The 13,598-nt window shown below is 38.3% G+C and overlaps 2 protein-coding genes across 2 annotated transcripts; one reads left to right on the forward strand and one right to left on the reverse strand.

Moving 5' to 3' along the window:
- The first annotated feature begins 5,310 nt into the window (after nt 1-5,310).
- Nucleotides 5,311-6,291, forward strand: LOC113291891 (L-type lectin-domain containing receptor kinase I.3-like). The gene has a single exon (XM_026541373.1). The coding sequence runs from the start codon at nt 5,311-5,313 to the stop codon at nt 6,289-6,291; it is 981 nt and encodes a 326-aa protein (XP_026397158.1).
- A 4,218-nt stretch (nt 6,292-10,509) lies between these two features.
- Nucleotides 10,510-12,281, reverse strand: LOC113291892. Its single transcript, XM_026541374.1, has 3 exons — nt 11,552-12,281; nt 11,191-11,327; nt 10,510-11,112 (listed from the first exon to the last, which is right to left on the reverse strand). The coding sequence occupies exons 1-3, from the start codon at nt 12,279-12,281 to the stop codon at nt 10,510-10,512; spliced, it is 1,470 nt and encodes a 489-aa protein (XP_026397159.1).
- Nucleotides 12,282-13,598: the final 1,317 nt, after the last annotated feature.

Below are 13,598 nucleotides of genomic sequence, written 5' to 3' on the forward strand. Positions count from 1 at the left end.
ATTCCAAGGCCTGAAGAAGTATGGCCGTATGATTTTTCTGAACTGGTTCTCCATCATGTTGTCTTGTATTGGCTTGGTAAAGTACAAAATAGTGATCGAAAGATGTTAATGGCTTATTGTCTAGAAAACAAAAAAAATTGTAGTGGTGATCAATGCAGATCAATTGATTTTCCTAGAATGAGTAGTGCACCTATAAGAGGTAGTTTTTCCGGGGAGTCAGAAGGATCCATCTTCTATGGCTATATCTTCAGTAACGTCGATCACAACAATTATGAGACATACTTTCAAGTTTTCCTCAATTTTTTTGTGGAAGCTTGAGGATGACTACACTAATGGAGGATTGAACTGGAAAATGGTGCACAAAAATATTCAACTGAAGGGTTACAGATCATCCGTAGTAGAAGCCATGTATATTAATCCAGCAGATCGAAATGTTATCATCATTGTTGACCAAGGCTGCTGTCTCGCCTACAACATTAGAAATCTAACATATGAAGTTCTACTTGGTTGTCTTATTCCAACTCCTATCAAAGACCATCAGTTGCGACCAATTTTGATAACACCCAAGCCAACCGTGATCCCAGAAATAACTCCTTACTGAGTTCGCTGCACTTTATTGTATATCTAATGCAATTCAGTGTAATTTCTCTTTAATTGCTATAGAGATGCTTTAAGTCTAGTTTTATGAGTTTTAATATGTGTCGCTCTTGAATTTCTTTAAATGCTAAAGGGTTACCTTATTGAGCAAATAATATGCTTTCACATGTATTGCAGTTCTTTGCCATTTTCTTTCAAGTCATGGGTTCTTCGGATGGGAGCTCTTAATTGTCCTCTGGATAAGCATTGCTTGCATGGGCACATGCTCTTAATTGTTTGCATTACCAATTGCTAGGCCTATGCCTTGGTGTGCTAATAATAGTGACAGAGTGTGCGATAACAATTTTGAGGCAAAATACAAAAATTGGAAAACAAGCAAGCCATATTCTCAATTAAGCATATGGCTGGTGCAAATTGTAGGATCAAGCAAGAGAGAGGAGAGCACACGCGGAAGCAATAAAAAACTACATTGATAATCAATAAGATGTACATTGTCTCATGACTTACAAGCCTACTTATAGTCTCAAAAACTTGACGATTACTCAAACGACTTTCCTAATAATAACAAACTCTAAATAAAGCACACATTCCTAACATAACACAAACTCTAAATAGAACTCTTCTAGAAAACTCTAGAACCAACACAACTTGCTCTTCTAGTTAACCCAAACTTCTAAATATCGCACAGTGTGTCAACAACTCCTGTTGATCCAACTTGACTGCGTCAACTACAGCAGTTGATCCACTCGGACTGGATCAACATCATATGTTGATCCACGACCCATATACATATCTTGGTTTAACTTCCAACATCCTCCCTTAAACCAAGATATCATTCAACGAGAATTCCGTAACCCTCTTCTACTCCTCATCTTCTTCCATTGATCGACGTTTACACGTCCTTGTATTTTCTCATTTCTACAAACCTCTTCTTCCATAGATAAACGTTAAAACGTTCTTGTCTTTTCTCATTCTTCTTCAAAGAAACCACCAATCAAACCCTTACTCCTTGATACTCGATTATAGCTTATCCCAACTTCATGATCACTCCGGAATTCCGTCAACAAACTCAAACTCAAATAAAAAACAAAGCAAAAACAACAAACTAACTATAAAACGAAACTCAAACTGCAAACCAAATCAATCGAAGCAATCTTCTAATTTTTCTTAACAACAATCTTCAAACACATTCCATAATGTCGCCATACCATAACAACCATCATAAACTTCTTTCTTCTTCATTTTCATCGCAGCGGAACACAAACCTTAACAAGCTAGAAAACACCTCATTGTGCTCTATACAACTTGCTAACCAAACATATCTTCCAATTCTTTAACTCATCACGGAGCATTGTAGCTCATCGTCTTGTTTACCTACTTCACTTGCAGGATTTCCACTTCAAATTCCACCCTGCAATTTCTTCTAGCCAAATCCCCACTGGGATTGCTTCACACAACTCTAGCCAAATCCCCACTGGGATTGCTTCACACAACTCTTATCCAAATCCCCACACTGGGATTACTTCTTCCTAACACGATCACACCCTTGTGACATCACTTCCACAACTCACAGGCTTAACCTCCTTTTGTTGTCTTCTCACACATCACCCCCTGGTGATTTCTTCTCTTACTTCACAACCTTATTGTTGTTTCTTCTTCTCTTTTCTTCTTTAGTTCCAGTCACGCTTGTTAGAGTCGAAACCTTCACCCTTCTTTGTTTTTACAAGATTCTCTCACAATCTTTCTCTTGTTATGCTTCTGCCACAAGCAATAACTAACACAAAGTCTTCCACACTTTGTAAGACTTCCAAGTTCTGCCACAAACTCTTTAATCACCATGTTTGAGCTTAATAAGATATCATCCTTCCTTAAGCTCAAACATATCCACCCAACTTTCCTTGTCATTCTAAGTTGCTGAATTCGATCAACTTCATCAAAATGTACCAGTCCTCCTTGACTGCAATACAAACTTTGATCTTCTCTTGCGTCTATTTCAAATCCATAACCTAACCCTTCGAATCAACCACTCACCCAAGGTTTCTTCAATACTTAAACTGCTCACAAGCCTTAAATAGCAGTCACACTTCCTCATTGTTACAAGCCTTTTGTCACACCCACTTTCACAAACTGTAACAGTTTTCTTCACACTTCTGTAACAATTCCTCAGTAACACTTTAACTGTGACAACCTTTTGTCACACTACTCTTCAACTGTAACAGTTTTCCTTTGTAACACCCAAAACGTTACAAACCTTTTTTTTTTTTTTTTGACGGTTGTAAAACCCTAGCTGCAATCACCGAAAAACAGAATCTCCTCTGCCTAGCTCGCTCCTCTTTCAGTCACTGCCAATTCTTTTCGAACCCAACCATCAGTTCCCTTTACTACTTGAGGTTAAATATCTCCTTCTCCATTAACCAAAAAACATGATCACCACAACGTTGCTATACTTTTATCTTCGTCATATTAATCACGGCATCAGCAGCGTCTCATCATCACCATCACCCTCGAGTTCTTAACCTGCCACCAATTCTTCCGTTGTCGATAATAATGGCCACTGTCTCTGTTAAGCTTCGCTGCCATTCAATGCCAACAGCCAAAAAACTCCGGCTTTCTATCACTAGCCAAGCATCATTCCTTTCTGATTCGTGACTCTTAGTGCAAGTCTCCTTCATGTCAGCTTAGCAGCAAACACAATCATCAGCTTCTCTGCTGTTACAGATCCTTCCAACTTAAGCTCACTCACCTCAGTTCCATATCCCGTCTTTCTAGCTTAACTGCCTGTTCTCAACAACTCGATCTCCACTTTTCTTCTTCATGTCCTCTGTTCATCTTAACTTTGAAGCTAGATTGTCGGGTGTTTAACCTTGCCAGTAACCTAGCCTTCTTGTTTGTTTACTTGCAAAGAATAACTCTGTCCAAACAACCTTCAATCTCCTCCATTGGTCACTGATTCAATCGGAAGTATCTCAATCTCTTAACTGTACGAAAACAAGGTCATCTTCTTATCTTGTTCTTCTTTATGCCTAAATAACCACAACGTCCATCTGTCGTTCTCCACAGCAGCAGGTTTTCTTTACAATTTCAATCGAAATACTGTCAGCAACAAACTCCGTCTGTCTTGTCTTCTTTCACAACCAAACTCAGTGGAAACATCTCCATCTTCCTTTAAGATCACGAACAAACCATATGAACAAACCCTTCACGAATACTAAAAACACCAACACAGCACCAAGGCTTTGACAAGCCTTCAACTTCCTTTGAACAATTTTCTACCACCGAAAAACAAAAAAAAAAAAATCTTTAGCTCTTTTCTCCTTCTCCTCTCCCTTCCTCGAACCTGGCTCTGATACCATATGTAGGATCGAGCAAGAGAGAGGAGAGCACACGCGGAAGCAATAAAAGACTACATTGATAATCAATACGATGTACATTGTCTCATGACTTACAAGCCTACTTATAGTCTCACAAACTTGACGATCACTCAAATGACTTTCCTAATAATAACAAACTCAAAATAAAGCACACATTCCTAACATAACACAAACTCTAAATAGAACACTTCTAGAACACTCTAGAACCGACACAAATTGCTCTTCTAGTTAACCCAAACTTCTAAATATCTCACAGTGTGTCAACAACTCCTGTTGATCCAACTTGACTGCGTCAACTGCAGCAGTTGATCCACTCGGACTGGAACAACATCATAACATATGATGTTGATCCACGACCCATATCCATATCTTGGTTTAACTTCCAACACAAATAGTATACTTAGGCTGGAATAATGCCTCTGATTTTCAACACAAATGTCATGAGCTGATCTGATGTTGTTTTCTTTTGTGTCTTTATTTTCACTTGATCTTTTAGCAAAATTCAAACAGCATCGAAACTTTGTGGAGAATCAGCTACGCTGGAGTCAACACCTTAGGTATAAGTGTCTTCTTAATTTAGGACCGTGGTACAAATCTTGGGTGACAGGGTAATAATCTTAATAAAAGCCAACTTCCTTATAAATATATCTCCTCTAGGCATCTCTTTTTCCCATGAGGAAAAACCCTAGATATTTTTTATTCTTCTTGTGCAAGTCTTTTATATTGAAACAAATCACGACGAGAGTTCTTATAAGTTCATTTGTCGGATTTTTGATGGCAAACGTCACCTGCGATTCATACTTGTTTACGTTTTGGCATAGATTTCATATCACAGTTCAAATAAAAGAGGAAAAAAACTTTCAAAATTTACTGAATACGTTGTTCAAGTCCACCAGAAAAGTTCCATAACTTCTGGTTATACAGTAGAGTGCACACAACGTAATTTTGTTTGTCAATGAAGATACCGAATTAATAATGAAATTTCTATGTAATTGAATTGCATAAGAAAGTTTCAAATGCTACTGATTATGTATGTTATTTTTTTAGTACATTTAATTCAGTTGACCGCTGAATGAAGGAACTGGTCACGCATTTGTACATAGAATGCCTCTTGGAAGGGTGATGGATAGCATTGACAAATAGAAGTGACCCTTTGGAAGTTACAGTGTATTTGCCTATATTAAGCGTTTCCTTGTAATTTCTACTATGATTTTGTCAACACAATCGGTTATGAACAACTCGTATTTAAGCTAGGTTCCGTTCGCCGAACATTCCAAGAAAACACAGCTTTAAATTCATATATCCATATCCTCCGGAGGTCAGGGCACACCGGATGACAAAAATGAGGTCGACCCATTTCTTGGCGGTTTTCATTTTCTTCCATCTCCTAGAGGTTCAATGTTTTGTAAATTCACAACAGAAAGGGTTTCTCTACAATGACTTGGGGAACGCTTTTCTGAGCCGCGATGGTGCAGCTCAAGTCGCAGACAATGGCCTGTTGCAGTTAACTGATCACAGGGACAAGTATCAGACGGGTCATGCCTTTTATTCCCGTCCGTTTCAGTTGAACGGTAATGTATCCTTCTCTACCACCTTTGTTGTTGCAATTGCATCTGAGTTTGGCGCCAATGGATTAAGCGGTCAGGGGATGGCTTTTGTTATTACACCTCAACGGCGGATTCCAGGAGCTCTGCCAAACCAATACCTTGGCCTGTTTAACGAGTCCAGCAATGGACAATCCGCAAACCATCTCCTTGCGGTGGAGCTAGATACTGTCTACAATATTGAGTTCGACACTATCCAGGAACCCCATGTTGGGATTGACATCAATAGTCTAAAGTCTCTCAATTCCACCGTGCCTGCATATCCCGTCGACGGGAAATCCGAAAAGATAAATCTTAACAGCGGGGAACCGGTTCAGGTGTGGGTAAATTATGATTGGATAGACAAGCTACTAACTGTCTCATTAGCTCCACTTCACGCGTCAAAGCCAGATGTTCCTCTCTTGTCATTGTCCAAAGATCTCTCGACTGTTTTCTTGGATTCCATGTACGTCGGATTTTCCGCGTCAACCCAAAGTATACCGACGTATCATTACGTATTAGGGTGGAGTTTTCAGATTGATGGTGAAGCTCCTGCGCTGAATCTTGCAAGCCTTCCTAAGCTACCTCAGCCGGCTCCTCCTCCTAAAAAGAAATCAAAGTTGGTAATAATTCTGCCTGCAACACTTGGTCCAATCTTTGTTTTAGCACTGGTGGCGATCATTTGGTACCTCTGCAAAAAATGTCGTACGCCACCACCGCAGTTTATAACTAGGACCTAAGATGTTGCCATTTGTGGTCTATGACAAAACGATAAGGTTTGGTCGCCGGTGTGAGCACTGTCAGTCTTCTTCTGTAATCCACAGTTGTGTAGTTTCTCACATTGTTTGTGATGTAATTCATGCCAATGTTACATGTAAATAAATTGATAAAGTCTTGTTGAATTAGCTAGTTTAAGTAGTTTTCTCTTGTTTTAATGTTGGGTTTTCGTTTATTCAGCCATTGTCGTTATCTGACTTCACATACTTTATTCTTCATCGACATTTGACCAGGTCAATGCGAAAAGAAGAAAATATTTATACTACTCGGTCCATGAGAAGATGGACTCTTTGTGGTGACTGGTCCACTGTTATCTTTTAAGCGTTAGGCTAACTTGGTTATGTGTTGTATTTATGCAATAAAAAGATAACTAGATAAACTTGTTCACATTGATGATACCAATGTGAGCACCACAATTCCTACTGACGGAACGGAAAAGATGCTAGGCCTCCACAGTTTTGGGTCGCTTTGCTGCTGGTGTCATGGGATCAGACTGCTGCTGCCTAGGGCATCATGAGTCTTAAAATGCAAACATTCCCACTGGTTTCGTCCTGCAATTTCTTAACAACTGTGTCAGCTAATGGAGGATTATCTTCATGTAACCTTACAATTCCAATTGCTTTTGATAGAGGCATAGGGTTTAATTTCCGAATCCTTGCAGCAACTGATTGATCCTTGAGTCCGACACAACCTATGAACTGAACACAGCTTAGGTAAGCCTTCGTCTGGTCATACTTGATTAACCAATCGTTCGAACTTGATTAAGTAATCATCCAATGTCCCTGTTTGTTTCACTCTTACCAGTTCTTCATAAGGTTCCATAAACTCTTTTGGTCCAAATCGATTGCATAAATACTTTTGTGAAATCTTTCCAGTTGCTCGAAAATTCCTGTTCAAATTTAACCCATGTAAACCATTTGAAAGAACGGTTTTTTTTGGGACCAGCGTTTTTTTTTTGGGACCATTGTTTTATTTTGGATAAGACATTAGAAGTAAATTTAAGTCATCCTTAATCTAAATATTTATATTAATACCAAAATTACCCATTTCAATTAAGTTAGTGTAATGATTAGTTGTATCATTAGGTTAACAGAATTAGTGATTAGTGCAAGATTAAGTCAAAAAAAAAAATTAAACTAGAAAAAAATTAAACTAAACTAAATGATTAGTGCAAGATTAAATTAAAAAAATTGAACAAAGGTTCGGTTGGGAAATCTTTTTCGCGACGTAACCGAACTATGGTTCGGTTGGGAAATATTTTGCGAAATAACCGAACTAAGGTTCTGTTGGGAAATGGTCTTTGCAACTAACCGTAATATTATGTTGGGTTGGGAAATGTTTTTTGCTACTAACCGAACATTATGGTTCGGTTGGGAAATATTTTTTGCAACTTTACTGAACCCTTAGTTCGGTTAGGAAATGTTTTTTGCAACGTAAACGAACTGTTATTATGTTGGGAAATATCTCTGCAAAATAACTGAACTAAGGTTCGGTCGGGAAATGTTTTTGTAATTAACCGAACTATTAGGGTTCGGTTGGAAAATGTTTTTTGCTACTAATAGAACTATTAGGGTTCGGTTGGGAAATGTTTTTTGCGACATAACCGAACTAAGGTTCGGTTGGGAATTTTTTTTGCGAAATAGCCAAACTGTTCTTCATGTACATCATTTCCATTAGGTTCGGTTAGTTCGACAAAGTTTTTCACATAATTCCTAGCCGAACTTCTCTCTGCAACTTCCATTTTCAACTCATTTGATGGTTAATACTCATTTTTCAATCGAACGAGGAACGTCAAGGAAAGAGAGAAGAAGAAGAGAACAATTTTTTTTTTCAAAACTAAAAAACTTCGATGCCCCACTGTTTTTGTTTTTGATTTTGATTTTGGTTAATAGATTCATTTAGATTAGATATATATGATTGGATTTATATAGTTATTAGGTTAGTTTTAATTTAAATTAAAGTAAAGGGTAAATTTGTATTTACCTAACTTTAGGACACCCCTTATAAGTATGGGGAGGTTGGCCTAATAAGACCATGGTCCCTAAAAAATGGTTCCTAAAAAATGGTTCATTTGAAAAGTCCTGTTCAAATTGACTAGATGATCATTTTAAAGCCCAAGTCTCCCTGTGATAGGCCTGGAAAAAGAAAAAAGAAAACCGACATGGTCCAAAGAAGTTTGAGCATCGTGTTAAGATCCTTGGTAGACATGGTTCCGAACAAGCTGAAAACTCACTGTAGATAGAATATTTGTATATACTGTATATACTGGTTTAGCAGGTGTGTGTATACTAGAAAGAATGTTTCATATCTGCACATCTAATATCTACATAGTTAAATATCTACAGTCAATCTAGTGTTTCTAAAATTCTGGACAACTCAAGCAATAGGGGTTGTTGCCAAGATTGTCACACCAAGAATGGTGGACACGGCTAACAGGTTACCAGCCCTGTTGAAGCAAATACAAGGTTGAAACGACAAGGTAGAGAAATCAGAAGATTTTCTTATTATGAAAAACTTAATTACAAAATCTGTATTCCCTTAGGATAAATAGGAAGATGACTAAAAACATATTTACTAGCATTAACTCAAAATAATATCTTTCCTAACTATTATATTTCTTAACCATATAAAAAATATATACATAAATATACAATATCTCCTAATACTCCCCCTCAAGTTGGAGCATGGAGATCGCGAATGCCCAACTTGCGAAGAAGTAGCTCAAACTGAGGACGACTCAGAGCTTTGGTGAAAATGTCTGCAAGCTGAGCGGTTGTGCGAACATGAGAAGTAATAATAGCGCCAGACTGAATTTGATCTCGTACATAATGACAATCAATCTCAATATGTTTTGTGCGTTCATGAAAAACAGGATTGGCAGCAATATGAAGTGCGGATTGACTATCACAGTAAAGACGCATAGGCTGAGAGTGAAACACACCTAGAGATTTCAATAATGCCTTTAGCCACATGAGTTCACTACAAGTATGAGTCATAGAACGGTACTCGGCTTCAGCATAAGAACGAGATACTGTGTGTTGATTCTTTGTCTCCCATAGTTCACTACAAGTATGAGCCACATGAGCCTCCCATAAAAATAAAATAACCAGTAAGCGAACGACGACTAAGTGGGCAGGAGGCCCAATCAGAATCACAATATGCAGTAAGTTGGAGAGCATTATCCTTGCGTAAAACAATCCCTTGACCCGGATGGACCTTTAGATAACGAAGAACTCGAAGAGAAGCTTCCCAATGAGATACTCGAGGAGACTGCATAAATTGAGCCAACACATGCACCGAGTAACACAATTTAGGACGTGTAATGGTCAAATAAATCAAACGTCCAATAAGCCGACGATACTGAGATGAGTCAGAATAGAATGGTCCATCATCTAGAGCTAGACGATGATGTTGATCAATGGGTGAAGAAGCTGGTTTGGCTCCAAGAAGTCCAGTCTCAGACAGAATATCCAAGGTGTATTTCCGTTGTGATAAAAATAGACCATCAGCTCCTCGAGACATTTCAATACCAAGAAAATACTTGAGATTGCCCAAATCTTTCATATGAAAGAAACGGCTTAAATATGCTTTAAAAGCAGTAATAGCAGCGGAATTATTCCCAGCAATAATTAAATCATCCACATAGACAAGTACATTAATTGAGTTCTCACCTCGTCGTAGGGTAAATATAGAGTAATCAACATAAGACTGTACAAATCCAAAAGCCTTAAGAGCACCTGCAAGCTTAGCAAACCAATTACGAGGAGCTTGACGAAGACCATACAAATATTTATGGAGTCGACACACTTTACCAGGATATTTAGTCGAATATCCTGGAGGAAGTTGCATATATACTTCCTCATCAAGTTCCCCATGTAGAAAAGCATTATGAACATCCATTTGATGTAACTCCCAATCACGAGCAACTGCGACTGCTAAAAATGTTCTAACGGAAACCATTTTAGCTACGGGAGAAAATGTTTCATGATAATCCACCCCTTCAACTTGTCTATTACCAAGAACAACCAAGCGAACCTTGTACCGCTCGACATTACCATCAAAATTATATTTAATTTTGTAAACTCATTTACAACAATAGCTTTCTTACCTGGCGGCAGATCAGTAATAGATAACGTACCATTCTTATCAAGAGCACCAATTTCCTTAGACATAGCTACGCGCTAAACCGGAAGACGAACAACTTCTGCATAACTCGTAGGCTCTGAGGACGTTGAAGAGTGGGAAATGGAGGAGCCGGGGTCTATAGATTTGACAATATTACATATATAATCCTTCACCCGAGTATTAGGAACCCGAGACCGAACACTTCTTCGAACTGTTTTACTTCTTCGAACTGTTTTATCAGAAATGTCACTGATAGCAGCCTGTCTGTCGGTAGAAGGCAATAAAACTTCATCAGAAATACTGTCAGGTATGTGTGCACTGTCAGGCACTAAACCTGCATCATAAGACCCCCCTGCCAGTGAAGTTACTCCATCAGGTGAGTTAAAATCATCACCGTCTGACTCCGTCAGTGAAGGTATAGCACATGGGACAGTATCATAGTCACAATGTTCTGCACATGGGACAACATCAGAATTGACCTCCCTTGTCACGTTTTGTGATGGTATAGCAGTGACCCTTGGACTTCCGTTAGAAGCAACCCCACCTGTCACGTTTTGAGAAGGTATAGTAGTGACTCTTGGACTTCCGTTAGAAATGACCCTACCTGTCACGTTTTGAGAAGGTGTAGCAGGGACGGTTGTAGTTCTTTCACCAGTGACCTGTTGAATGTTAACAGTGTCTCAAATATTAACTCTATCAGACGACGGTAAATCTGTCTGTGTTGCTATCTCATGAACCTGCTTATTCGGTCTTGTACAGTCTCCCGAAGCTGATATCCCTGCAGTTCTGCCACGTTCTGGACTGACTGGTACCTCATCAGAATTTTCGTCCTTGCACTTTCCGCAGAAATCACCGACCAGTCTTCCTACCTTAGCTGGCATTGTTCATTAGTATTATCTTCATTATTGTTATTATCATTGTCCGAGGAAATAACTGTGTAAGGAAATTTATCTTCAAAGAAAATAACATCACGAGACACAAAAAATTGTTTCGTTTCCAAATCAAATAACCTCCAACTCTTTTTTCCATCAGGATAACCAATAAAAATACAACGGCGACTTCGTGGATTAAACTTGTTTCGATCACGAGGGATAATACTTGCATAAGAAAAACATCCAAATACTCGAAAATGAGTATAAATAGGAGACTTTCCATGTAACAATTCATACACAGTTTTTCCATTGAGCAAGGGAGTAGGTGTGCGATTAATAAGATGAGAAGCACTTAAGGTACATTCACCCCAAAGCCGAATAGGTAAATTTGCTTGAAATCGTAAAGCACGCCCCACATTCAATATATGACGATGTTTGCGTTCAACTCGCCCATTTTGCTGTGGTGTATCCACACATGAAGTTTGAAATTCTATACCATATTTAGCAAAGAAAGGAATTAATGGAAGAAATTTCGTACCATTATCACTGCGCACCTTCTTAACTTGTCTATCAAACTGTGTCTTCACCATAGCACAAAAATTCTGAAAATTTTGCACCACCTCAGTTTTATGTGCCACTAAACAAACCCATACACAGCGATAATAATCGTCGACAATGGTAAGAAAATAATTTGCGCTACAAGAAGATGGAGTACGATAAGGTCCCCATAGATCACAATGAACTAAATCGAATAAGTCATCAGCTTTATTCTCACTAACAGGAAAAGTAATCCGAGTTTGTTTAGCCTTAAAACAAATATCACACGGTTCATTAAGAAATTTCTGACAATCAGCTTTATTCATACCCGGAAGTAAAGAAACAACCTTATTAGACGCATGACCTAAACGTTTATGCCACAAACAATAATCATCTCCAATAGATACTCGATTTGCCATAATAGGTGTTCCACTGTGTAGATATAGACCCCATCTCGTTCCTCACCCACTCCAATCACCGTCCTCGTAGTGCGGTCCTGTATCACACATAAATCATCAATCAAAGTGACAATAAATCTCAAATCTTTAATTAAACATGCTAAAGAAATCAAATTGCAGTGGAGATCAGGAACGAATAAAATACGAAATAATTTCATATTGTTTTCAAACACAACGGTGCCTTCACATGGAGCATGAGAGTATGTGCCATTCGGAAGCTTCACGGAATAAAAACCTATTTCATGAGTCTTAAACAAAAACGCTTTACTTCCTGTGATATGTCGTGAAGCCGCTGTATCAAGTATCCATTTACCAGGAATCTTCTCCTTCAAATTATTATTCAAAGTTTTCACCATTTGCACAATGGTTTCCCATTGGGTATCAGTAAAAATATCAGCAAGATCTTGTCGATCTTGTAACGATAGAAATCCTCCACCGGATTTAGTGGTTGTGATCGCTAAATTAGCTACAACAGCCATGGTATCAATCTTCAACACAAATTTCTGATTTTAAAATTAAAAAAGATTAGAAAATTATGTCTTTCCTGGCTCAGATGCCATGAAACGACAAGGTAGAGAAATCAGAAGATTTTCTTATTATGAAAAACTTGATTACAAAATCTGTATTCCTTTAGGCTAATTAGGAAGATGACTAAAAACATATTTGCTAGCATTAACTCAAAATAATATCTTTCCTAACTATTATATTTCTTAACCATATAAACAATATATACATAAATATACAATATCTCCTAATAAAGGCCTTTCTGGCAAACCTTCTAGCTCAATTGTGGTGAAGATATCAACACCATCAAGGGTCCAAATCTTCACTCGACCACCAACGGCTATATACTTGTTCCTGAGGACCTCAATCCTCTGATAGGGCCGTGCGTTCGTACTTGGAGACCAAAGTAGGGCATGACTGTTGAACCATTACGGTCACTCACTTCAGAAAGCAATGGTACTTAGTTTGGACTCGTGGAACCTGCAAATAACCTAAATAAAGTTGCCCAACTAATAAGTACTTCCAAAAATGTGAGAGTAAAATTTTCCCTAAATATTCAAACACAAGACAAGGCTGAGATGACAACAAATGATCCAATGGACAAGAAATTGCAACACAGGAAAGAAAATAAAATCAATGAAGCAGAGATGAAGAACGAATAACGCATGAGCAAAACGAAGCAAGAAAGTAACAGAGAAACGCAAGGGGTGTTCTAAGTGGTCAGGGTCACTCTACTAGGATGAGCTCAATGTCAGCATCACCAGGACATGTAAT

Source organism: Papaver somniferum, chromosome 6 (assembly GCF_003573695.1).
Source record: "Papaver somniferum cultivar HN1 chromosome 6, ASM357369v1, whole genome shotgun sequence".
Lineage (NCBI taxonomy): Eukaryota > Viridiplantae > Streptophyta > Magnoliopsida > Ranunculales > Papaveraceae > Papaver > Papaver somniferum.